Source organism: Cladophialophora immunda (assembly GCF_000835495.1).
Source record: "Cladophialophora immunda strain CBS 83496 unplaced genomic scaffold supercont1.4, whole genome shotgun sequence".
Lineage (NCBI taxonomy): Eukaryota > Fungi > Ascomycota > Eurotiomycetes > Chaetothyriales > Herpotrichiellaceae > Cladophialophora > Cladophialophora immunda.
The window spans coordinates 504,055-528,141 of record NW_015622544.1 but is presented as its reverse complement, the minus strand read 5'-3'; the positions used below and the strand labels follow the sequence as shown (position 1 = coordinate 528,141).

General features: G+C 53.4%; 9 protein-coding genes across 9 annotated transcripts; 5 read left to right on the top strand and 4 right to left on the bottom strand.

Moving 5' to 3' along the window:
* The first annotated feature begins 142 nt into the window (after positions 1-142).
* On the top strand, positions 143-1,765 carry PV07_06571 (uncharacterized protein). Its single transcript, XM_016393560.1, has one exon. It carries the CDS (start codon positions 260-262, stop codon positions 1,442-1,444), a length of 1,185 nt encoding a protein of 394 aa, XP_016246979.1. The 5' UTR covers positions 143-259; the 3' UTR covers positions 1,445-1,765.
* Positions 1,766-1,897: 132 nt separating this feature from the next.
* On the top strand, positions 1,898-3,974 carry PV07_06570 (ribosomal protein S10). Its single transcript, XM_016393559.1, has 3 exons — positions 1,898-2,119; positions 2,248-3,181; positions 3,299-3,974. Exons 1-3 carry the CDS (start codon positions 2,066-2,068, stop codon positions 3,496-3,498), a joined length of 1,188 nt encoding a protein of 395 aa, XP_016246978.1. The 5' UTR covers positions 1,898-2,065; the 3' UTR covers positions 3,499-3,974.
* Positions 3,975-5,877: 1,903 nt separating this feature from the next.
* Positions 5,878-8,581, top strand: PV07_06569 (uncharacterized protein). The gene is made up of 12 exons (XM_016393558.1): positions 5,878-6,042; positions 6,097-6,390; positions 6,440-6,485; positions 6,535-6,739; positions 6,794-7,000; positions 7,052-7,176; positions 7,229-7,284; positions 7,332-7,545; positions 7,599-7,638; positions 7,692-7,922; positions 7,974-8,196; positions 8,247-8,581. The coding sequence occupies exons 1-12, from the start codon at positions 5,993-5,995 to the stop codon at positions 8,302-8,304; spliced, it is 1,749 nt and encodes a 582-aa protein (XP_016246977.1). The 5' UTR covers positions 5,878-5,992; the 3' UTR covers positions 8,305-8,581.
* Positions 8,582-8,651: 70 nt separating this feature from the next.
* Positions 8,652-10,643, top strand: PV07_06568 (tryptophan-tRNA ligase). The gene is made up of 5 exons (XM_016393557.1): positions 8,652-9,232; positions 9,282-9,362; positions 9,422-9,537; positions 9,590-9,723; positions 9,778-10,643. The coding sequence occupies exons 1-5, from the start codon at positions 8,720-8,722 to the stop codon at positions 10,446-10,448; spliced, it is 1,515 nt and encodes a 504-aa protein (XP_016246976.1). The 5' UTR covers positions 8,652-8,719; the 3' UTR covers positions 10,449-10,643.
* A 52-nt stretch (positions 10,644-10,695) lies between these two features.
* PV07_06567 (uncharacterized protein) lies at positions 10,696-12,486 on the top strand. Its single transcript, XM_016393556.1, has 2 exons — positions 10,696-11,160; positions 11,248-12,486. Exons 1-2 carry the CDS (start codon positions 10,922-10,924, stop codon positions 12,056-12,058), a joined length of 1,050 nt encoding a protein of 349 aa, XP_016246975.1. The 5' UTR covers positions 10,696-10,921; the 3' UTR covers positions 12,059-12,486.
* PV07_06566 (40S ribosomal protein S1) lies at positions 12,397-14,110 on the bottom strand. The gene is made up of 3 exons (XM_016393555.1): positions 13,964-14,110; positions 13,747-13,857; positions 12,397-13,618 (listed from the first exon to the last, which is right to left on the bottom strand). Exons 1-3 carry the CDS (start codon positions 13,975-13,977, stop codon positions 12,970-12,972), a joined length of 774 nt encoding a protein of 257 aa, XP_016246974.1. The 5' UTR covers positions 13,978-14,110; the 3' UTR covers positions 12,397-12,969.
* A 329-nt stretch (positions 14,111-14,439) lies between these two features.
* PV07_06565 (serine-tRNA ligase) lies at positions 14,440-16,395 on the bottom strand. The gene is made up of 6 exons (XM_016393554.1): positions 16,274-16,395; positions 16,120-16,220; positions 15,999-16,069; positions 15,774-15,935; positions 15,201-15,710; positions 14,440-15,139 (listed from the first exon to the last, which is right to left on the bottom strand). Exons 1-6 carry the CDS (start codon positions 16,303-16,305, stop codon positions 14,555-14,557), a joined length of 1,461 nt encoding a protein of 486 aa, XP_016246973.1. The 5' UTR covers positions 16,306-16,395; the 3' UTR covers positions 14,440-14,554.
* Positions 16,396-16,546: 151 nt separating this feature from the next.
* PV07_06564 (uncharacterized protein) lies at positions 16,547-18,380 on the bottom strand. The gene is made up of 4 exons (XM_016393553.1): positions 17,726-18,380; positions 17,471-17,610; positions 17,276-17,404; positions 16,547-17,211 (listed from the first exon to the last, which is right to left on the bottom strand). Exons 1-4 carry the CDS (start codon positions 17,778-17,780, stop codon positions 16,969-16,971), a joined length of 567 nt encoding a protein of 188 aa, XP_016246972.1. The 5' UTR covers positions 17,781-18,380; the 3' UTR covers positions 16,547-16,968.
* A 2,347-nt stretch (positions 18,381-20,727) lies between these two features.
* On the bottom strand, positions 20,728-24,071 carry PV07_06563 (uncharacterized protein). Its single transcript, XM_016393552.1, has 2 exons — positions 21,423-24,071; positions 20,728-21,373 (listed from the first exon to the last, which is right to left on the bottom strand). The coding sequence occupies exons 1-2, from the start codon at positions 23,796-23,798 to the stop codon at positions 21,104-21,106; spliced, it is 2,646 nt and encodes an 881-aa protein (XP_016246971.1). The 5' UTR covers positions 23,799-24,071; the 3' UTR covers positions 20,728-21,103.
* Between the last annotated feature and the right edge of the window lie 16 nt (positions 24,072-24,087).

The following is a 24,087-nucleotide window of genomic DNA, read 5'->3' as shown; positions in this document are numbered from 1 at the left end:
CACGCCATCCACGTTATTAATGGTTGTTCCGAACATTCAACGCGCGCGAGGAGGAGCCGAGGGAGCCTCGCGCGAGGTCAGGGCGCTGCAGGCTGAGTCATCATACAGATCAGACCATGAGGGAGATCTTTCACGCGCCGTGGCCAATGACCGTCGGGACAAAGTAAGCCAGCTCTTCTAGAGCTGTACCGAGTACCTGCATTATATTGGTCAGCGTCGAGGCAGGATTGACGTTGTCTTGTTCTGGCTCGATTGTGGCATGAATACGAACAAGGTCACTCGGGGCGTCTGCAGCGGCTTCCTTAGACACTGGGTTTCGAGGTACCCGACTTCAGCGGCAACGAGGACAGCTGCACGAGCACCACTGGGCAGAGGCACAGCGCTGAGGCCGTCCATGTCCTATCAGACCACTCGCAAGCCATTCTCACCCTCTCTGCTCGACCAAGCACAAGCCGCGGGACTGTCCACGACGACACCGAGAAGCAAGATGAGCCGTCGGGCACCCATAGAACCCCAACGGGTTGATGCACCACTCACCCAGTCCGCGACCTTCCTCGTCCTCTCTGTGACGGACAAGCCCGATGCCATCCAGACTGTACGCTCGACACTCGCCAGCGTTGATGACCTCTCCAAGAACGTGGCGATTCGCGACCTGGACGCCGCCTTTGCGTGCACGGTCGGCGTTGGTAGCAATATCTGGGACAGTCTACTTCGGGGTGTTCCCAGACCGGCGGAGCTGCACCCTTTCCCAACCATCTCCGGCAAAGTCCACACGGCCGTTTCCACGCCTGGGGACCTGCTGTTTCACATCCGGGCACAGCGCCGCGATCTGTGCTTCGAGTTCGAGCGCCAGTTGATGGATCGGCTGGGGGACAGTGTCAAGGTCGAGGATGACACTGTCGGATTCCGCTACTTTGACGTCCGCGATCTCCTGGGCTTCGTGGACGGCACGGCCAACCCCGTAGGCGCGTCTGTCGATGAATCGGTCCTGGTAACGGAGGTGGACGACGCAGGCTCCGCAGGCGGCAGCTACGTTGTCGTTCAGAAGTACGTGCACGATTTGAAGAGGTGGCGCGGCCTGTCTACGGAACAGCAGGAAGCCATCATCGGGCGCACGAAACTCGACAACATCGAGTTGGACGATGTGGGTGAGGACAAACAGAAGGCGCACAAGCAACTGGCCACGGTCCAGGGGGATGACGGATCCGAGCTGTCGATCTTGAGGGACAACATGCCCTTTGGCACACCCGGGAAAGGCGAGTTTGGCACTTATTTCATCGGCTATTCGAGGAAGCTGTGGGTCATTGAGCAGATGCTGGACCGCATGTTTGTAGGTTCGCCGCCTGGGCTGCATGATCGCATTTTGGACTACTCGACGCCGTTGACAGGGACGACCTTTTTCGTGCCCAGTGCAACCCTCCTGGGGACTCTTGGTGATGACTAGGGCGGTGGACATTCACGCGACGAAGCTGTACCTTGTGCTCGTCAATTTGAGATATGGTTCGGACAGTCCGAGTTAGTGCCTTCGTCAGGAGGGTAGCAAACGTCCTCGACTATATGGGGATATTATACACTGAGCAGAAAGGATATGACTGAATAGAAGGGGGTCTTTCTTTCAAGCGAATGCTGCTCGGATTGCAATGTTGCTCTGCGGCACCTCTAGCAGCCTTCCCTTATGTTCCTAAACTGCAGCGTGATAAGGCTTCTAGGGGCCAGTCGAGCACATCTAGATCTCACCCTCAATGACCAGTTCCGAAGTGGAAATACCCAAGTATGCTAATATCGACTCCCCTATACAGTGGTAAATTATATGCGAGTTCCCCGAGGGCCAGTATGGGAGCCCAGTTTAAAGCGGCACGCGGTCGGGGATTTTCTCCTTCGCTCCGAGAACCATGGAAACTTTTCTGAGCCGAATCGCGTCTTGCGCCCTCCAGAGTCAATTGCTTGGATTGCCAAAGTGCGAATGACCCTATAGCGGTTGCCGGCGAGGGAAATTTGCTGGGAGATCCTAGATCTGCTGACAGAAGACACTGCGCCCCTAGATTCCTCGAAAGACGTCTGAAAGATGGCGGCGCCCCGATGTCTTCGCATAGCTATCGAAGCATGCCGCCCTCAGAAGGTATGGAAGTTCTCCCACCCACTGCTTGACAGGAAGGACTGTGCTGGCCACGACGCAGACTTCAGATAGCAGAGCGCTATGCTTGTCAAATATATCACGATTTACTAACCGTCGTGTCCGATCTCTAGACAACGACCGTTCCGTTTAAACCTCGCCTTTCAGCTCCATCCCTTCCGCAACCGTCGACACGAGCCTTCTGCTCTGGTTCGCTACGATACGAACGAGACAATAAAGACAAGTCGCTAGAAACCGGTCCTGTTGATATCACTGCAGGCTTCCCAACACCAGAAATCGGATCCTACAAGATCCAGGAAGCCCCCACTGAAGCGAGAGGGTCTGCTAAAGAGAGCGGCACAGAAGATGACTCGGCGGCACCGATACCCAAGCCCAAGCATACCCCAACTTCGATACAACGGTCCAAAGCGAGGCCGGACGTGGTGTCAGAAGTTCAAGCCCAGGAACTACAGCAGATGTCGGCATCGACGCCACAGCCGACCAAATCCTCTTCGACAGCAGCTAACGTGACCTCTCCGTCGCAAGCACAGGAAAAGGCACGACCGCGGCCGCCCACAAAGTCAACTCCCAAGGCCGCCAGAAGCTCGCCATCCACGCCTCCACTGGCTTCGTCCGAGACACCCGCCCCTGCACCGGGAGATGAAAATACAAGACCGAATGTACCGCCCAACGTCCTCGCGGCCTACCGCACCCCGCTCTACCACCCTACCACCCACGGTATCCCCGTGTGTCAACTCCAGCTCCGATCTTTCAGCACCCGCAACCTCGAGTTCTACGCCGACTTCTGCGTCCGCGCCGCCTACTACCTATCCCTGCCCTGCAGAGGTCCCACGCCGCTGCCGAAAAAGATCGAAAGGTGGACGGTTCTCAAAAGCAACTTTGTGAATAAAAAGGCACAAGAGAACTTTGAGAGGATCACAATGAAGAGGTTGATCACGGTGTATGACGGACACCCGGAAGTGGTTGAGACGTGGTTGGCGTTTGTGAGAAAATGGCAGTTTTACGGAGTAGGCATGAAAGCGAATCTGTGGGGTTGGGAGGGCGTCGGTAAGTCTTGCAGTCACACAGTCATGATTCTCTCCATTTCTCCCTTAGCTACGGCGAAGTGGTTACCCTGCGCTCATGACGTGGCTGTGACTTTTGCTGATACGTGTTTGTGAACAGACGTTGCCTCCAAAATGGACCACGACTTCACCTCTCTCGAGAAGGATCTCGATGGAAAATTGCGCCTGTTCGGATTCAACAAGACCGCGGGCAAGAAGAACGATCTGCTTGGGTTACTGGAGAGGCAGGGGAACAGGCGGGAGGGTGTTGGCATGAGCGAGGTTCGGGAGAAGAGTAGGACGACCGAGGATCCCTGGTAAGCAGTTCTCCTGATCAGATGAGACGAAGTTTCCGCAGTGCAAGATGCATTCGCCGTGGGCCGTCGGCGGATGGAATGAGGAGATGGTCAGACCGACAGACCGGATGGGATCACCACAGACTAGCAAAAGGAGGTTAGGGAGGTTCATGAGGCGCGCGAGGAGGCTCCAGAACCATGACAACGTTCACCAAAAGTTGCGGTGTGAGATATTGTGGTATGTATAGTCTCGACGGAAGAGACAGTATCGAAGATGGCGATCCACGGACTGACTATGCTTGGGCTTCTAATGCCACTCATGGTCCCAAACCGGCCGGCATTGCTGAATGCTCATACCCCTGGGGGTGGTTGAGTATACTCTGTGTATAGATTGATGTACAAATGAAGGCGCATTCAGTGATATACACGACGAAGCAATGCAAGCTTTGGAACGAGCGAATCAGGGCCAACGGTATCGATTCCCTAGCAGTTCTAGATCTGTATGTCACTCCGTGATGCGTCCGAGTCCGCTTCTCGAGATCCTTTTTGACTCGTCCAAGCAGGGGCCAAGGAGGACCCGGCATAGATGCTGATATGTCCAAGAATCAGAAACCAGGATTCGAGACGACCACGGCTCAGGTTCTCCCGCTCGGGGCACGGGAGCGATTATTGCCCTCCCGAGGTGGTGAGGGTCGGCTGTAGAGATACGGCATGCGAGATGGATGTTTCCCTTTGTTTCTGCCTTCCAGGAACATGTCAGTCTTCATAGGAAGGGGGGTTGTCTTTGCTGAGAGGGTCTGTAGCGAACGGGGCGGTGGGAAATCCTCCCATGATCAGATCAGAGAGTGGTCCACGCCGTCGACAATATCAGCAACGGCCGTCGTCGTCGCTTCTCTTCTTGGTTCCAGCCTCGATCGGTGGTGCGCCTATAGCAGATGTCGATCCTTGCATCAGAGAAAGTGGGATTGAACGAGGACACAATATACGGGTCTGGTCTTTCTCTCTTGGGGGCGGTCCCTCCTAGACCTGTCCGTGCATAGTTGTGGTGTACCCCCTGCGACCTATGGGCACCTCTGGTCAACAGTAGGTTTTGTCAGGCCATACAAACCCTGACTGAAGGATTCGAGGCTGACACAACACGGCGTAGCCTTCCCTTGGTCAGGTCATCAACTCGAACCGCCACGACATTGTCCTCTCCCGGGGCCTGACACAGATAGAACGCAAGGGTCCTTTTGTTATGGCATGTGGAAAAAAGACGCGGACTTGCCGTCTTCAGTAAGTCTTATAGTACCTTATGTCCGCGGACTTGGTCTGAAGCCCCATATGACTCTGTCCGCGGAGGGGCGTCGGGCGTCGAGGAACTAATGCCTAGCTAAGTGGCCAGCAGAGATATCTCCACGCTGGGAATAGTAAAAGGTCGTTCCAGAACCAACCAACTTGCCGACTCTGGGTTAGGGGACGATCTTTATGGTGGTGGTGATGATGCTGATGATGATTGTTATCGGGTCAGATCGTATTACATATTGCCAGGGGCCACAGGGCTGCATCATATACCGGCCTTCCATGTGTCCGCGAGGCAAGTCTCCGCTGCTGTGGTTAGAAAAAAGCGAGCTAGTTCATGTTCGTCGTTAAAGGCAATCCTTCCTGTGCAGATAACATCCGTCTATAGTTAACATGTCGACGAATCAAAGAGATTCAATCCACTAGAGCCAGAAATGCTATAAAATGGAGTCGGCGTTGATACAGACCTAGCCAACGCCCGAATTGCCTACCTAATCATCCACCGTGGCATCGGTCAAGGCTGATGTAACATGATTCATTGCCGCTGTGGGCCGGAGAGGCGCCGGTAAGGTGCCTTTTTTCTCTTTGGCGATTCCAAAGTAGCAAGCAGTACGTTGATGGACACGGGTTGGGATAATACCCCGGTTCGACAGCCACTATCTAACGCCCGTTGAACCCCCTAGGGCCCAAGGTTCGTGTGGAAACCACATATGGCAATGCACAAGGCTGAGCAGTCAGCCCTAAAGGTCCCAGCTGCGTCTCTTCTGCCGACAGCGCCCGATGGATCGCTGCAAGTTGCGACTGTTTCACCCCTTGCACCATTGCTGGCCCCAGGCACCCCGCGGCACCTTTGAAAAGCGAATGGGCCTTCTATAGAGAAGGGAATTTGTTCCGCGACGGCCCAGCGTTTCTGCATCTCCACATCAGCTTCGTTCTTTTGCGGGGTGGAAACCTTCTTGAGCGCCCCAATGGATCCCTGCGGCTGTTCTAGCTTGAGCCATCGAGTATGGGGGCGTGAGTGGGTTGCGGCGAGCTAGTGTTAAGTCTACAGATCCAGTCTCTTTGACTCCGGAGAGGCGTGGAATTATTCCACGGGTGTCATCTTGGGTTTGACTTTCATATAAATCGAGAGACCCTGCGTGCTGTTCAGCAAGAGCACAAACGCCACCTTGACAATCGAGTCTGTTGATATCTCTTTCCCCAGTTTAGTGCAAGTTCTGTGCAAATCAGTCATCACAATGTCTCCAGGTAGGATAGTCGCAGACAAGGAGTACGACTTCATCGTGTGGTGAGTCCATTGCCATGCCCAGTCGCTGCCCTCGCTGATCATAACGACCTTTAGCGGTGGAGGCACAGCAGGATGTGTCGTGGCGGGCAGACTCGCCGAAGACCCCAATGCGCGGATCCTCGTCGTCGAGGCCGGGCCTCACAATAAGGACCTCGAGAACGTCCACATGACGGGCGGCTGGTCCAAGAATTTCGACTCGGAACTCGACTGGAACCTTGTCACTCCGCCCATGAAAGGCATCAACGGCAGACAAGTCAAACTCAGCCGTGGGAAATTCCTCGGAGGGTCCAGTGGTGTCAATGGCACCCTTTGTGTCAGAGGAAGCAAGCAAGACTATGACGATTGGAAGTAAGAAGTCCCAGATACTGTTGCTGGGAGCGCCCACTGAGTGGTTCAGTCTTCCAGGGTGGTCTGGAGAAGAATTCTTCAAGTACATGCGCAAGGTACGGGGATCCCATTCAGAACCATAATATGCAGCTGATGACGGACCAGGCCGAAACGTTCCATCCTAAGCCGTGGTTTCAAGCGGACGAGAAAGCCCACGGCTACAATGGCCCGCTTCATACAGAGCCCCACGACGTAGCACCGATCACGAACCTGTTACTCGAGAGCATGGAGGATGTGGGATTCCCGCTGGTGCACGACATGTTCAGCAACGGCGAGACGCCTCATGGCTGCGGCCATGCAACACGGACCGGTAGGTAGCCACGAGGATTCTGCTATGGATCCAACGCTGACGTTATCTCGCAAGTCCACAAGGGCATCAGAACCACCGGGGCGGACTTTGTGACCAACGATCAACACAAGGCCAATATCGACCTCATGGTTGACACAGTCGTGGACAAGATCAACTTTGAGGAAAAGAATGGCCAACTACAAGCCACCAGCGTGGTGGTTGTCGACAAGAGCGGTGCAAGGGCGGAGATCAAGGCCACAAAGGAGATCATTGTCTCTGGAGGTAAATGCCCCCTCTATGCCGTGACTTGGCAAACACAGCTGATTATCCAAGGCGCCTACTGTTCTCCAGCGATACTTCTTCGATCAGGTATTGGTCCCAAGGCCGACCTGGAACAGTTAGGCATCAAGTGTCTAGTCGACTCTCCGGGAGTGGGAAAGAATCTGCTCGATCATCTTGTGGGTGGCCGTTGTCTCGATTTGATAGCTCCTGATGGCTGACCTGACACAGATTGTGTTTGCTTTTTACGAGGTCACCAAGGAAGGGTTGACCAACGACCATCTTGTGTACGACATGTCTTTCTTGACTGCGATTGTTCTGACTAGTTCTCTAGATACCATGGGGATGCTGCCATGGCAGCATATATGCTGTACAAGGAAAAGAAAGAAGGCATTCTCTCTACATTTCCTTTTGGCGCCCTTGCCTTTGCGAGACTAGACGATCGTTTGAAGGATGAGCCTCTATGGAAGGAAGCAAAGACGGAGCCCGGCCGTGACCCAATGGGTCTGACTCCCAAGCAGCCGAACGTGGAGTTTTTTACCACCGAGGTGAGCAACCCGAAGATGACTCGAGCGTATGTCCCTTGCTGACATGGTCAAAGTTGTACGGTGGTCCCAAGCAATATGATCAATTTCCCATCGGTGAGCACACGAGAGGACATGGCCGCAGTCACGAACTGACCGGCTGCCACTAGACAAGAAGCACGCCTTTGCCATGATCACCGAGCTGTTTTCACCGCGGTCAAGGGGCACAGTCACTCTCAAATCCAAAGACCCTCTCGACAACCCGGTGGTGGATTGCAATTATCTTGCCGATCCACTCGACATGCTGGTCATGTCCGAGGGCTGCAGGCTCGGCAACGAGATTGTCATGAACTTGAACAAGGTCGCCAAACAAGAGATTGTGAAGGGATCGTGGCCGTCAGGTGCGTACATCGCCAGCGCCCCCCAAGAGCACAACTCTGACCGCATCCCAGATCTGACACATCATGCTTATACCAAACGGGAAGAATGGGTGCCGCATGTCCAAAAAGAGGCCACGACCTGCTATCACGCGGCAGGTACTTGCAAGATGGGTCGAGATGACGATAAGATGGCCGTTCTTGATGAAAAGCTTCAAGTCCGGGGAGTCCAAGGCCTCAGCGTTGCCGATACCAGTGTGATGCCTACTCTGAACGGTGGCCACACTCAAATGCCTGCGTATGCATGACCTTCCCCAGACCCCATAGGCTGATACTAATTGATAGCAGATACGGCATTGGCGAGAAAGCGGCCGATCTGATCAAGGCAAGATGGTCCAAGGCTTAGGCTGGTTAGTGCAAGGATGGTCTCCGAACGTCGACGGGCTGTTTTATAGACACTGGCTGAGGCTAGCGCGACGTTGCATTCATAGAAGTCTTGGTTATCTCGACCTTTTTCCCCGGTTACTGTCAATGCCTACCTTATAGTATGCCACCCGTAGGACAGAAAGGACAAGGCTGAAGCTTTACGGAGTAACGACGAAGACGAGTATCGACTCTTGGCACGGCCCATAATTGTGGATACAGCGACGCTACGGGGCTCAAAAGCGGCGCCTAGATTACCCCCTTTTGGGCACATTATTTTATTGACCCATCCCGTGGCCTGACTTGGCCCCAACAACTTTTCCTTTCAAGCTCTCCTTGTATTATTGTGTTTTCGATTGGCGTCCTTCTGGAACGCGTACACTCCTTTACCTCGTGAAATGCCCCGAGGCCTCGTGCATGTGTCAGCGAGGCCGCATTACTCCAGGAAGATTAAATGCCGGAACATCAGCCATGAGGTACAGGTTGCGACCGTCAAAAGGTCGCGCTTGGGCGAGGACAAGCAGCCTCGGATCATCAAGACCGTGCGCGATGCTGCCTCTACAGGAACTGAGAAGGATGGAAGAGACGAAATAGAACAGCACTGGGCGCGGATGTCGCCGTCCTCCAGCATCAGACGAGCCTTTTCCGGGATTCAGCCCACCGGCGTCCCTCACCTCGGAAACTACCTGGGGGCTCTGCGGCAGTGGAAACGGCTCCATGATCAATCCACCGACCCCAAATTCGCCATCAACTATCGCTATGAACAGTACTTCTCGGTGGTCGACTTGCACGCTCTGACTTCGGACACGCCGGCGACGGAGCGCTTGCGTCTAAGGAAGGAGTCGTACGCTGCTCTTCTTGCTCTTGGCCTGCACAACAACAGGAATACCACATTGTTCTTCCAATCCGACGTAAGTCTCGTGCTACCATCTAGGATCTAGCATCAGCTTATCGAAGCAGGTTCCGCAGCATGCCTCTCTGATGTGGATCCTGAGTACCATTGCTTCTACAGGGTATCTGTCCAGAATGACTCAGTGGAAGGTGCGTACAAACTCTACGTGTATAGCCCGGCGGAATGACACTGAAACCGCAGCTCATAGAGCAAGTTGAACTTGCCCGAAAATGCCAGCCTCGAAAGCGACGAAGCGACAGCGAAGCTCAAGCTCGGACTGTTTTCATACCCCGTTCTCCAAGCGGCGGATATATTACTCTATCAGTCAGTTGCTTTCTTTGTCTGATTTGTTGTGTTGCCAGTTGACGTCAGGTAGGCCATCTATCGTGCCTGTTGGCGAGGACCAACTCCAACATATCGAGTTTACCCGGACATTGGCCAGGGGATTTAATGCCCTGGTCAGGGAATCCTCCGGAGGGAATGTCTTCCGAATACCTTGGCCGGTAATATGTAAGGCTTTCTAGTGGACTCTTCATCTGTTTGAGGTACTAACACAACACAAAGCCCCTGCCAAAAGGATCATGTCCCTCAAGCGTCCGGAGCAGAAGATGTCCAAGTCTGACCCTGATCCAAAATCCCGAATTCTGGTTACCGACAGCCCAGACGAGATCCACGCCAAGCTCAGGGGTGCCGTGACCGACTCGGAGCCTGGTATTTCTTTCAACCCGGAACGGCGGCCAGGCGTGTCCAACCTGGTAGAGATATTGAGGCACGTGACCGAGTCGCGAGAATCCAGCGAGTACATTGCCAAGGACAACGAGAATGTCAGCATGCGAGCATTCAAGGAGATGATCGCGGACGAGATCATTTCTGCACTGAGGGGCGTGCGCGACAACTTCCTCACCCTCATGGACTCTGGGAACGACCGACTGCGCGAAGAAATCGAGTGGGGCGGCGCAAAGGCGCGACGGAAAGCCCGCATGACCCTTGACGAGGTCCAGCAGGCACTGGGGCTGTTCGGCGTTACGCTTTCCGAGGAGGAAGCGACCAGAATTCGGGAGCGACGGAGACAAGCTGCGCGTAAGGATCTGGGGTCCGACTTGAATATCGAGTCCAACCCGTTCGATTTCGAGGTAGGGGAGGTGGGAATGGACGAGGAACTGCCCGACAACCGTGCAGACCCAAGCATTGCTCAAGAGGAGACTGTCAAATCTATCAGACAAGCCAAGACGTGACGGGTGTCAATGTCGCAGCCTCGAGAACACGAGGAGATGGCGCAATAGGCCCTTCGGACCGAGCTGCTCTGTAACTGCAGACGCGAGATTCATCGGTCTTGCTAGAAGCGCCTTGCTCATATTGTTCGAAGTGTATGTTATGCAGGGCGGAGATTGTCACAACAGTGCAAGGACAGCGACAAGGCTAGGGTTTCATGGGGGGGGGGAGGGGGGGCAAGGCTTGGGGGATTTTTCGCGCGCGGTTCGCGAGGCTCGGAACCCGACGTCATGGCGCAGCCAAATTTTTGTTGCTTTGTGGAATTCAATGTACCAACACCAGCTTCACCTCAGCTTCATTCTAGCTCCCACACCCCTTCTTCTAAGCATGAGGAAATCTCCGCTGGGACAATAAGACAATCCCACCCCATCCCTCTACTTGCCATACCCTAATACGCGCGCGTATACCGCTTCTTCACGCGCCTCAACTCGCACAAATGCGGCGGATACCACTCCCCAACGCTCTTCCACGACGGAGCACTGTGCCCTCGCGCCGCCATCTCACGAGCTCTCCTCACTCGCGTCTCCGCCATGAGAAGCACGAGCACGACGACATCGTGGACCTGGCGTTCCACCGCCACAACCCGCCCGACAAGACGAGCACCAAGGGTCCTGGACCCATCATCATCATGCACGGGCTGTTCGGGTCGCAGCGCAACAATCGGACTCTGAGTAAGTAAGGAAGCACCTCCTCACTTTGGCCTCCCCTCATCCGAGTTGAGGGATAGCTTTTTTTGCTGACGAGTTCTGTCTTTTTCTCCAGAGCCTTAGCCAAAGATCTCTCCCGGCCCGTCTACACGATCGATCTCCGCAACCATGGCGACTCGCCTCACTCGCCCGTGCACACGTACACGGCGATGGCGCGGGACGTGGAGCACTTCCTGGACACCCACAAGATCCCGTCGCCGACTCTGGTCGGGCACTCGATGGGCGCCAAGGTGGCCATGACGCTCGCGCTCCGCCAGCCGGAGAGGTACTCGGCGCTGGTGCCGGTGGACAATGCGCCCGTGGACGCCGCGCTGCGGGGCGACTTTGGCAAGTACCTGGACGCGATGCGGGAGATTGACGAGCTGCGGCCGCGGCTCAAGAGGCAGAGCGAGGCGGACAAGATCCTGGCCAAGTACGAGCCGGACCTGGCCATCCGCCAGTTCCTCCTGACGAACCTCGTCAAGGTGGCCGCCCACGCCGCGCCGGGGGCCGGCGGATCGCACGAGCGCAAATCGCACGGCCCTTCTTCGCCCGGGCATCAGCCGCACTACGGGGCGCGGAGGGAAAGGCACGACACGGAGCTGAGGTTCCGGATCCCGCTGCACACGCTCGCAAAGGCCCTGCCCGACCTGGCCGACTTCCCCTTCAAGGACCCCGACACGCACCAGTACAAGGGCCCCACGCTGGTGGTCCGGGGCACCAAGAGCCACTACGTGGCGGACGAGACGCTGCCCGTGATCGGCCGGTTCTTCCCCAGGTTCGAGCTGCTGGACCTTGACTGCGGGCACTGGGTCATGAGCGAGAAGTTTGACGAGTTCCGGCGGGCGCTCGTCGAGTGGGTCGACCGCGTCGTGGACGAGACGTAGCAAGCCCAGCCGCTCTCTGGGCGTGCAGATGCCCGTTTTTCAAAGGTGGAAGAAAAAAAGGGGGAAATAAAGGAAGAATGATTCAGGGGCCCAGTCATTCCAACGACCACGACGAGCTGGCTATTCCTGTGTGGTATCCAAGAGCCTCAAGGCGCCTAGTGAAGCGGCAGAACCGGGAAAGACATGCACAAGGGCAAGTTGACCGGTCCCAAAGAAACAGATCGAGTCTCTTAGTGTCCATCACTGTACCAACACCAGAAATATAGATTCAACATAGAACCTACCAGCATGGTGAAACCAGAGGGACAAAAGGACTGGAACGAAGCTCGACATGATAGCCTTGCTCTCCCCCTTCTCCCGTACCGTGTACGATTGATGTTGTGTCAGAAAGGTTTGATGAATTCTTGTTTTCCAGTGCGATATCAAGGGCCCTACAACTAGAATGCTATGCCTTGTGCCTAATGCCCAGTGATCTAGCATGAACCCGTGTTTCTCAGCACCAGCATGTCTTGATTTGCGCCGTAGATGGGGGCGCCGACCAAGAGCCACTCTGTCCTGACTCCCTCCGCCCACCGACACACGTCCCTCATCTCATTTGCTCTTGCTTTTCTTCTTGGGCCACAGACAAGAGAGAGCGCATCCAAGGCATGTTGATCCTAAGGAGGCTCTCGCACACCATGGGACAGAACAAGCTAGGAACGCGGTAGCTTCGATAATACGGCGCACGTCTCCCTCCCGATCATCGTCCCCCTCGACTCATCAAGGTTGTCACATATGCTTTTCGTGTTTTTGATTCGTCCTTCACCTTCAAGACCATCTGCTCTTTTCTGGGGTTCTCTCCACTACTTTCCCGAGCAGTTTTCCCACGCATTCATCGTAACATGCAATAACCCCGTATGCAACCCCCCAGCTTACACGCTCTCCAGAGGCGCGTGCTCCTTGAACTCCCTCTCGACCTTCCGGCCCTCGTCGTCCTGGCCACTCTCGCCGTGCAGGCCCAACAAGGCACCGAGGTCGAACTTGGGGGCCTTCAAAAGCTTGACTTTGCGGATGTGCACGTTCTGGAGCGGGTAGATGCCCTGGGTGGACTTTTCGATCTCGCGGCCGATGACTTCGGGGATGAGTTTGCCGGTCAGTTGAGCGAGGGTGACGCTGGTGGCCTCGCGCTGGATAATCTCCGTCATCTTCTTGCGAATGGCCCGGATCTGCGAGGTGGCGGCGTAGGTGGTCTTCTTGATCTGGTTGGGGCGGCGCTTGGTGAAGGCAATCGCGAACAACCTCAAAAGGTAGTCATCCGTGGTCTTGACGGTGACGTTGGCCTCGATCAGCGTCTGCCACTTCCTCACCAAACTCCTCAACTTGTCCGAGGTGAAGTCCAACCCATGGAAATTGGTCAGGCAGTTCTTGCCCTGGATCTCGTCGACTCGGAGCTTGACCTTGCGGAAGGCATGGTCTTCGTCGTTCTGCAGGTCCGCGAGCGAGACTTCGAAGATGCGGCCTTTCAGGGCGTCGTTGGCGGACTTCAGACCGGTGGTGCGGTTCACAAGGGTTTTGCCGACACTGTGAGGACAGAAATGTCAATATATATCTCCTCCAAAGTAACAAAATTGTGATTTTGATATTTTATCTTTCTTTGTTTCTTCTCCTGGTAGTGGTGGTGCTGCTGGGGGCACATTGGGAGGACGTACTCTCGTTGGTTGAATGTAGACGGAGCCTTGATCGAATACCAATCTTTTCGGGTGAAGGGATCTTGCGTTCTCTTCTTCAGCCCCTTCTTTCCTTTACTCAATCGCTTGTTCCTGGAACGCAGAAAACACGGTCAGTTCCTGATCTTTCATCAAGTCACCGCTCCCTACGTTGTGCGCCGGGCGAAAAAATGACTGGTGGGCATCGAGCTGGACTCACTTTCCAACAGCCATGATTGCGACTGGTGTCTTGTCGCAGAATTAAAGCTGTCTGGGTCCGATTGAAGGCAACAGACCGGGTTGGTGATGTTGGGTGGGATTAGGTAGAGACAATGGGTGAGCAGGGCGAGAAGTTTTGATATCGCAGTCAACCGCAGTATGTGGGCGGAAATATTTTCTTGGCACCAAATATTGCGGAGCATCTTGGCCTCCGGCGCAGATATTACTACGGCGAAGCAGGTTCGCAATCTGGCACTTCTATATGCGCAGCCGAATGGCTCCATCCAGTTTACATACGATGGTGTTGAGGTCTGACGCTTTGCTTCTAGTTTGCACAAGACCAATGACAAGAATGATTTTGCCGACTTTGACTGCTCCATGCCCATGAAGAGGCACTTTACGCACTGAGTCTATTGTCTCTGTGTCACCCCCAACAGTCCTTGGACGGTCTGTGAGCATGTCTATTCCCCCCCCCCCCCCATTCTTTGTGGATGCCATTCGTTCTCCTTCACCCGTCGATTCCAGCAGCCGGCTAATGCGTTCGTCGCTCGTCAAATCAGGTCACACGTATTCTCTGTCTTTTTGCACTCTCCTACACCTTCATGTCCTTCATCTTGTCCGCGACATTCTCTGCCGAGGGCATGTCTCGCTTGGGGCCACCCTCAGGTGCGCCCACAGGCTTTGGCTTTGGCGGCTGCTTCGCCTTCGCCGAGGTCGTATCTTTCGGCAAGTCCTTTGTGTATGGGATAATTTCCGGCGTCCCAGGAGGCATGTACCGTCTCAACACCTCTGGCACTTCAAAGCCGTCTTCCTTCTGGTAATTCTCCAGCAGGCAACATAAGGTCCTCTCCGTGGCGCAGAGCGTCCCGTTTAGGGCATGAACATACGTCTTCCTTGCATCGATGGCACCCTTTTTCTGTCCGTATCTAATCTCCAGCTCTCGCGTCTGGTAGTCCGTGCAATTCGAGCAAGACACAAGTTCCTTGTACTCGGCTTGGTAGGGGAACCACGCTTCCAGGTCGTATTTCTTGGCCGCTGCATTGTTGAGTGCGCCCGAGACGATCGCCACAACACGGTATGGGAGTTTCAAGGATTGGTAGAACTCTTCGGCGACGGACTTCATGTCTTCCAGTGCTTGCCAGGATTCTTCGGGCTTGACGAAGAGGAATTGTTCGATCTGGACGAGATGCATTAGTACAAGCAAGCGAGTCTCACTTGAAGCATTGGAAAATACTTGCCTTCTCGAACTGATGTATGCGAAACAACCCCCAAGCATCCCTCCCATGTGCGCCAGCCTCCTTTCGAAAACACGAAGAGTAGCCGGCAAACTTCTTGGGCAAGTCCTTCTCCGTCAACCACTCTTCGGCAAACATTGCTGAAATGGGCTGTTCGGATGTCGCGATGAGAAACTTGTCTTCTGCGTCCTTGTCTTCGATAACCTTGTAAAGCTCTTCGTCGAACTGTTCCAACTGTGCGGTCTTGGCCATGTACTCTGCCTTCATGAAGTAGGGCGGTTGAAGTGGATCATAGCCCTTGGAGACGAGGAAGTGCAAGCCGTAGTTGATGAGGGCTTGGTTGAGCAGGACGCCCCATTTTCGCAGGAAGTACCCCCGATGCCCGACCAGCTTGACGCCTCGCTCGCTATCGTAGACTTCTGCACGGGTCATAACCTCGTGGTGGGAGAGACAGTCACGTTTTTCCTCCGTGAAGCCTTCAGGTGCCCATTTCTTAACCACCTCGTTGAAGTCCTATGCCTCCCATATGAGCCTCCGTTCTCTTCGCCGTAGGATGTAGACTGGTTTTCAACTGACCTCGTTGTCGTTAACCGGCACCGATTCGTGCACATAGTTGCCAATCAACTTGCACTTGCGGTCTCTCAATTTCTCCTTCTCTGCGGCCTCCTCTTCGGCCTTCTTCTTCTCTTTCTCCAAGTTCACCTTTTCTTGCAGCAGGTGGTCCGCATCTTGTTTTGCCTGTGCACCTCAGCCCGTCAGTCCGGGATGTTCACGAGATATGCATGTAGGTGGTCGACCGACTTTCTTCAGCTGGCCAATCTCCTTTTGGACCGCATTGATCTTTGCGCCGATTTGGCTGGCCTTATACCGTGCTATTACCTCGAATTAGTGCGGAGGACCACGAGGGTAGAAGGAAGCATACTCTGATATGCGTCGTTCCAGAGTGCAATGACCTCGTCAACGATTTCAGTGGGGGCGTATCGCTTTTGCAAACTCTCGATCACTTTTTTGGGATCTCCCCCTCTATTGGGCCGGTGAGCCAAGTTGCGCCGCTGAGGCTGTTGGAATGATCTTACCTTGAGACAATGAGGTCCTGCACCTCAATCATGATCACCAGAGGACCAGGAGCACAAGAGATGCACTAGAAACTGAGTGTTGTGTAGAGATTTAGTGCCCTTCCCAGCAGCACGTGTGGTGCAGGTGGTTGAAGCCCCGAACAAAATGGTGTGCGCCCCCTTCAGCCCCGCGAAACGTGCGGAGCCTCGTGAGTCACTCCGACATGTGCCACTAATTAACTGGTGCGCTGCAGCAGCCCAACTTACAGAGTCGCCGTCTCGAAACAGGGAGTGGGAGAATTGAGAACATCAAGTACAGGGTGATATTATCATAGTTATTTGGCCAAAGTCATAGCCAATTTCCATCTCTTCCGTCTATTGCATGATTTGCAAGCCCGATCCAGCGAGCATTCTCCCTCGCTCGACGAGCGACTGGACTAATTCCGGGTCTCTGAGGAGGTGCGCGCCCACTTCCTTTCTCCTCCCTTGAGCCCAAGAGTGACAGACACAAATCCAAAATGGACGCCCGCGGGTAAAGCCAAACGCCTTGATGTCTATCCTGATGTTTCCCAACGTCAACTGAGGCCGAAAGCATAATAACAAGTACACCCCACCCAACATGTTGAGACAACCAGAAGAACTTCCCAAAATCAAACATTCCCAGGGGTCACCGACATCCACCCGAGGATCTTCGCAAGTCGTGCAATTGCTGCTCTTCACATCACTGCACACTTCCCTCCACCAGCAGGCTTGTCGGGTTCTTGCGACTTCTCGATTTCGGCAATCATCATCTCAAATGCTTTTGCGACATTCAGGTTATTCCGCGCGCTGGTCTCAATCCAACCACAATTGAGTTCCTGGCCGAGCTTTTGCCCTTCTTCGGCGGTGACTTTGCGTTGCTTTTTGGCGTCGACATCGCTCTTGTTGCCGACGATCATGATAGGAACCGACTCGGCACCCTGGAAGCAGACATCAGCATAGCGCCTAAGAGAAGCGGGGAGGCGTCATGCAAGGTGTGCTTACAAGATGATTCAAGAGTTTGTCCCGGATGATCCTCACCATGTCAAACGATTGCCTCGAGGCCACCGAATAGACAATGAGGTAGCCGTGTATACCAATGTACAGCTTCGAATTCATAAGACTGTATTCGTCCTGTGTCCAACCAAACGTCAGCCCGCCCGCCACCTTTTCCTTTTCTTGCAGCTCACTGTCTCCTACCTGTCCAGCAGTGTCGATGATTTCCGTGAGGAATGTCTGGCCTTTGTAGACAATCTCATGGCTGAAGGTATTCTCGATCGTAGGGTAGTAGCTTTCCACAAAATGTCCTTCGCAGTATTGGACGGTCAAAGAGGATTTGCCTACAGCACCCAGGAGCAGGGGATATGTCAGTCTAGGGTTCTGTCTTCTTGCCTCTGGCCGTGATCTTTTCCGCGTATGACGACGACGATGACGATTCAAAAGGACTGGACTGACCGACAGATCTACTGCCCAGAATAGCGATCTTTCGCTGCTTGACTGAAGGAGCCATGTTCGACACCAATCTGATGGGCTTTTATTTTATTTTTTTCCTCCGAAAGGAAAAGAGAGGTATGGCGTCAGGGCCCGCGGAGCACAGCTCGGATGCTAGTTCGACCAGGAAAAATCGTCGGCCGCTCTTCTAGCGCCAAAGGTCGTATCGAGAGGGAAAATGGTAGGTAAGAAATGATCGTCAGAGACAAAGCGACAGACTGGCTAAGGCCATGGAAGAAATCAAATACAGGCCGCGAGCCAAATCGAGCAAATCAGTAGGTAATGAGAACTGAATGTTGGGTGATGACGGGCTGCGGCGGAGTTGCAAGTTACCCAAGCGTTGACGAGACGCTGGAACGGGACCGGGACCGAGTGGTGAGAAGGTTTATTATTATTTTTTGCCCTTGTCTCTGGCAACGCAGCTGCGGATGAGCCGCTCTTGCCGTGATGTCAGTGAATGGGATGATGATCGGGAAGAGACGGTATACAAGTTGGCGACACAGAAGCTAGGCAGTGGCTATAGCAAGAGGAAGATGAAGCTTGCGACGAGTCAGGCCCCAAGCCCCAAAGGCCGGGCCCGTACCTCACCGACATTCTGCGAGGTCGAAGCATGGCGAGAATGAAAAACATGCCTGGGGTTTTTTGTTTGATTTTCTCCCGAAGGAATTCAGGCCACGGAAAAGACTGGGACTGACTGGGGACCGGCCAGGATGCATTTTGTTTGGCGGGGAATTGTCGCGATACAAGAGCAGGGTCGTTAAAATACACGAAATCTATGTTTTGTGGAAAGATTGAACGTATTGAGACGCGAAGACGAAATACGATACCGAACCTTGGCGGCCTCCAACGTACTAAAAAAGTACGCTATAATACTAGCGCCTAGTAATTTGCATGAGGAATGTACTTAGTCTATAGTGCTAAAATACACCTTCCCTGACCTTATTTCTCTCATACAACGCGAGATTATTACGCTACAGGAATGCCTCTTCACGCGTGCCGCCCACGCACCCATGAATGCTTTTACAACACCAACTAGACCAATCGACCAAACAACGAAGCTGCCTATTCCCAACGATCTCTTACCTCCCTCAATTACTAGCTACTCGCAACGAATTCCGTAAGGTTCCTAGCCTTCAAGACGAGAGATCTCGACGCGTTCGGTGCCACCATTGCGATAGCATAATGGCGGCGAATACCTCGCACCAGCGTAACCACCTAATCAATTACCACTCTTTCCGGAAAGCCCTCTCTCAACAACCACCGAGGCTTCAATCTCGCTCTATACGATCCATCCAGAGAGCGCCGAGTTCCTAACAGTCGACACTTAATCTAACCCTGTCAAAGGAGCAGAATAGTCAGATCTCTCGCCTTGCTGCGCGCGCGATTTTCGAGGCCAATTTGCCTCTCTCAACCTTTGAAGGATCTAGCATAAAGACCTTGTTCCAGGCTATTCTTCCTGCCTGGAAACTACTCTCTCGTCGCCTCATTACAGAGGCTCTCCTACCTTCGATTTACGACCGAGATAAAGGCCAAAATCGTAGCTATTATCGACGCGGAAAAGTACCTCATAATCACGTTCGATGACTCGAGTAATATCAATAATAGGCGCACAGCCAATATCTCAGTTAAGACCTCTAGAGGTACCTTCTATATTTAACAATTATAAGCACGGTAGCGAGAGACTCTCTACGGCGAGAGTAACTACCGATCTCGTACCTCGATTCCTTGCCATCGCGAATAACTAATATAGTCGAATCTCTACTATTTGCTCCGATACCTATTCTACAATACGTGATTTCTAGGCTAGACTTAAAGAGGTGGATTAATTAGGCTACATCCTGATAATCCCTTGCGACTCTTACGGGATTAGCCTCCTAGTTAAGGATATCTGTCTTAAGGCACTTAAGTTCTCTGAGGCAATCAAAGATGGCAATTCCATCACTGCTCACTTCAAACGCTCCCCGAGACAACTGGTAGGATTACGAGAGATCCAACTACAACGAGACGGCAAGACCTCTCTCCTTGCGCTTGCCGTAGAGACTCGCTAGGGCTCTCACGACAACCTGATTACAATAGATCTTACCTCTTTAAATTCGGCAATCAGTGCGATGAGGAATTACAGAAATCTGAGGCCTCGCAATCTGTGAAAAGTATCATCTACAACAACGGCTTCTGGGTCACAATTAGTCATCTTGAGCGTCTTCTCAAACCGATCAATATCGTGATAATTGAGTCGCAAGGCGAGCGCGCTCATCTCGGCCTAGTTAAGGAGAGATGGATTAATCTGAAGCAACAACTTAGGTTAATCGAACGATCATCTCAAGGTCTTAGTTGGCCGTTGATCTGGCAGTTATTCGAGGAACGCCAACGAACTCAACGATGTGCAATTCACGACCTTGCCTTCCGCCTGATGCCTCACAACGCCAGTCTGCAAACGAAGCTCCGCAACCGGCTAACTAATGAGTCCGCGAGCATGCTCCTCTTCATCCGCATCAACGAGAGCGCCCTTCGACGGCGCTCGCGATAGAGAGATCGCAGAGGAACAGGAGGAAACAACACGAACAGGACATCACAGCGGAAGACCTATTTACGGCAATTGTGGAAGAGGGGGTCGATGAACAGCAACCTTCTATAGCATCTACAGCCAATCCTGCTGCCAACTTATCTCTGCCGCCATTACTGGCCTTTCCACAGACACATCTGCAATGGATAGGCACGCAGATTGGCACGCAGATAGGGCCCTATTCTCAAGGCACTCAGGCCTACTAGACGTGAAATCAGGCAAGTTTTCCCACCTCATGGAAGGGCTAATAACGAACTAGTTTACTAGTATAACGCTAACAAACTAGCTCCTTGGCTCCCAGACACTTTGGAAAGATTGCATGTTAGATACCGGAATAAACAGGCCTTGAATCTGATACGGTAACAAACCAATGTGACCCCCCCCCCCAACCCTGCACATGAGAGCTGCAACGCTACTTGCACGGAGGGTTGGTTCCCCGCGGCCAATGGTGATAAAGATGCTGTTTGCGACACGGCGTCTTCACATGGGCGCAAGAATTCCGGGAGATGGGAGGGTGGAGAGACACCGGCGCATCTCGCATCCCTAACATTCGCCAGGTCCAGCAAAAGCCATGGCTGTAACTCGTCGTGCTTGCAAATATGCTCCTCTATATCTAGCTCACAACTTTCAAGGGGGGTATCAACGAATTCTGCTATGCAAACCCCATGTCAACTCCAGACATGTCCCAATGCTCCCGGTACCCAATCTTGTATGTCATATGTCGTACGATGTATGTTGCAAGTGTATGTCGTCTCTTCATGGAAAGGTCTTGCTCAGAATCAACAGCCGTGCTGCTTCACCGTGCCGAGCACGGCAGTGAACCGCTCTGTAAACCCTGTGGACGAGCCGCCTTCTTCCCCAAGTGCTGCCTCAACCGTCTGGAGATGATGGAGGAACGTGTCGGCAGCTGCAAACAATAGCGACAGCCCCTTTCCCTTGATGGATTCGGATATCTGCCTACACGCAATCGGATTCAGGCACAGTGTGCATAGCAGTGCGGAAATGTAGCCAAAGGCGACCAGGATTTGAGTCTGATCAATAGTCAAGGCCTGTACTCGTCAGCATCCTCATCCCTTGTGGTCAATCAGGGACCCATACCTCAGACGTTTGGTCGACATGGCTGTTGAAAATGTCCACCAGCCGGTCCACCATGTTCTTCCCGCCTGCCACCAACCTCAACATCCGCTCTCTGGCTGCATCCGCGCATTCGGCGAAGTTGAGAAGACATCCAACTGCCAGAATCACAGATTCAAGTTGCGCATGGTCAACCTCTTGCTCCTGCGCTGCACGCCTTGCCAGCTCCAGGAACTGGCCCTCGATAACCTGAAAAACGGTGCAAATAAGGCGGCCGTCAATCAAGGCTTCACAAGCCGCTGCATCATTGTTGCTTAAGCCAACAATCAGCCGAAGGCACGAGTGCTCGATCTGCGGCTGGGAGTGACGAGCCTCCTTCATGACACTTGCCACGCTCTCGCCCAACTCCGCGATACGGACAGTTGACACGTTAGCCCCGGTCACTTCATGGTTTGCACACGCAATCTCCAGTAACGACAGCAAAAGTCGAATGGTCTCTAACTGTTTGGTAATCCCGCCACCTTCAACCATGTCCTGCGTCTTCGTAAAGTTTGAGAGAATCTCGTCCAGGAGTCCCCGTGGCAGCTCTGGAAATTGTTCCTTGAGGCTGATAAGACTTCGCAGGCTAGATTCCACGGAAGCAAGCATGATTCTGTCAGCAGCCACACAGGTTTGGCCTAGAACTTTCGACCTGTCCTCAAACTCCGCAATATCTTTGACAAGAATCTTGGAGAGATTCTGACTCCGGTCTTTGGCAAGTTTGCTTAAGGGTCTGGGTTCCGACACCAGACCTAGAGGTAGCTTGTAGAGAGCATTCAAGATCTGGAGCACGACCCTTGGTGATGAGCTTTCAGCCACAACTATACAACGAAGAACTAGAGCCACCAACGTCGCGCTGATCTCGTCTAAGGATCCGTTCGCACAGTCCATGAGGCGCTGGAGGCCACCGTAGTCTTGGAATTGGCGCAGGAAAGGGAGTTCGTTCAATTTGGAAACAAGCTGTAGGAGCCCTAGAATGCGTCGTGACTTGGGGCCCGATTCAATATCTTCCAGGATAGTGTCCAGTTCTAAGTCGAATTTTCTGATTGCCCCTCCGCGTCTCAATTCGTGGATGCTTTTAATTCGACTGAAAGGGTCAGCTTCATCGCTGTCATCATTGTCGAGTTCCATTTGCGACGCAACACTGGGGAATGTCAAAGCCGGTGAATAGATTTCTTGCGAGGATGACTGGCTGTTTGATGCCGAGTAGCTCTCCAAACTGTCGACCATATCGCTCAAGTAAGACCTTTGCTTAGCGTACGTGGCTCTTGGACGTCCAGGAGGAGCCGCAACTGATACATTGGATGGCTTCTTTTCCATGTCTGGACTATCCTCTGCCAGACGGCTTGCTGAAATCCTTCCAAATGGTGCGACACCGTCATTGGGTTGGTTGTAATGTTGCTCTTGTGTTGTAGCACGCGAGAATGTGTCTATGCTTTGGGCGCGTGGAGGGTCCAGTCGATCAACCAACCTAGTTCGGCCTGTCCTAACAGGCTTACTGGGGCCCTCTCCCAGGTGCTCGTCCTCGGATGAAATGTGTAACCTTTGCGAGCTTGAATCAGGCGTCAGACGTAGACCAGTCAGATGGAGGTCACTCGGAGTAGGCGACGCCATGAGACTGTCGTCAGAGCCGCGTCTTTTTCTCTTGGGAGTGCTCCTCCGCGAGGGTTGTGATGTGGTGGATGAATCTGACTCTTCCGGAGACCAGACACTGGAGACTTGGGGTTGGTGTGAGCGAGGTGCTTTTGGAGGGACCAGCTTGGAAGGCGAAGCTGATCTGCCAGCGGCGGGCCCTTTGACTGGTCGCTTCAATGCTCGGGTGACATTGGCTGAGGTTGAGTGTTCTAACCCGCCGTTTGCATTCGCGGACTTGAATTGCAGCTTCTCTTGAGCGCTTTCGTTTAGGGTGCGCCATCCCTTTGTCTTCGTCACCACGACCTTGCGCTCTTCATCCACCTGGATATCATCCCTTGGTTGATCTGATTTGGCAGATGCTATCCTTCTCTTCTTCAAGGCGCGCTTTGGCTTGAGGCTGGTCGGTTCTTCCTCAGAGGAATGTAGGTCGAACATGGTCGAAGATTCGGGTGCAGTGAGAGGTGACGGGATTGTTGCAGTCGATGAATCCTCCTTTGTCTCACCTGAATGTAATGCTGCATTTTTTAACTCATCCTGAAGTTGAATATGAGGCGTGTTGACGGCTTGTGCGGATCGAGGAAGCATGGAGGCATGGGGAGTTAACGTCGTTGTTGTTATTGTTTCGATTGGTGTTCGCGCAGCGACATCAAAAAGGTCGTGAACTCGAATATTTCTCGCTCCTTTGCCGTATAGGTTCCCTCTCCGACGTGCTGGAGGGATATGCATGTTGCCTACTGGCGACTAAGCGCAGGTGTAGTTGATTCATTCGAAGTCTTGGTTGTCGTAAAACAGACGCGACAGGTGTGAGAATGGTCTCATGTCACTCAGGCACCACATATAAGATCAAGAGTACAAAGAATCATGTTCTGATTGCAGACCCGGTACCTGTGTTCTCAACCACTACTGTCCAGTGGTGTTGGTTTGGGATCGAAAAGTTGGGACACTCCATCGCAAAGAGTTGTAAGTTTGGAGATCGATGGCGCCAGATGGCGATCTTGGTGCGGGGTGATGTCAG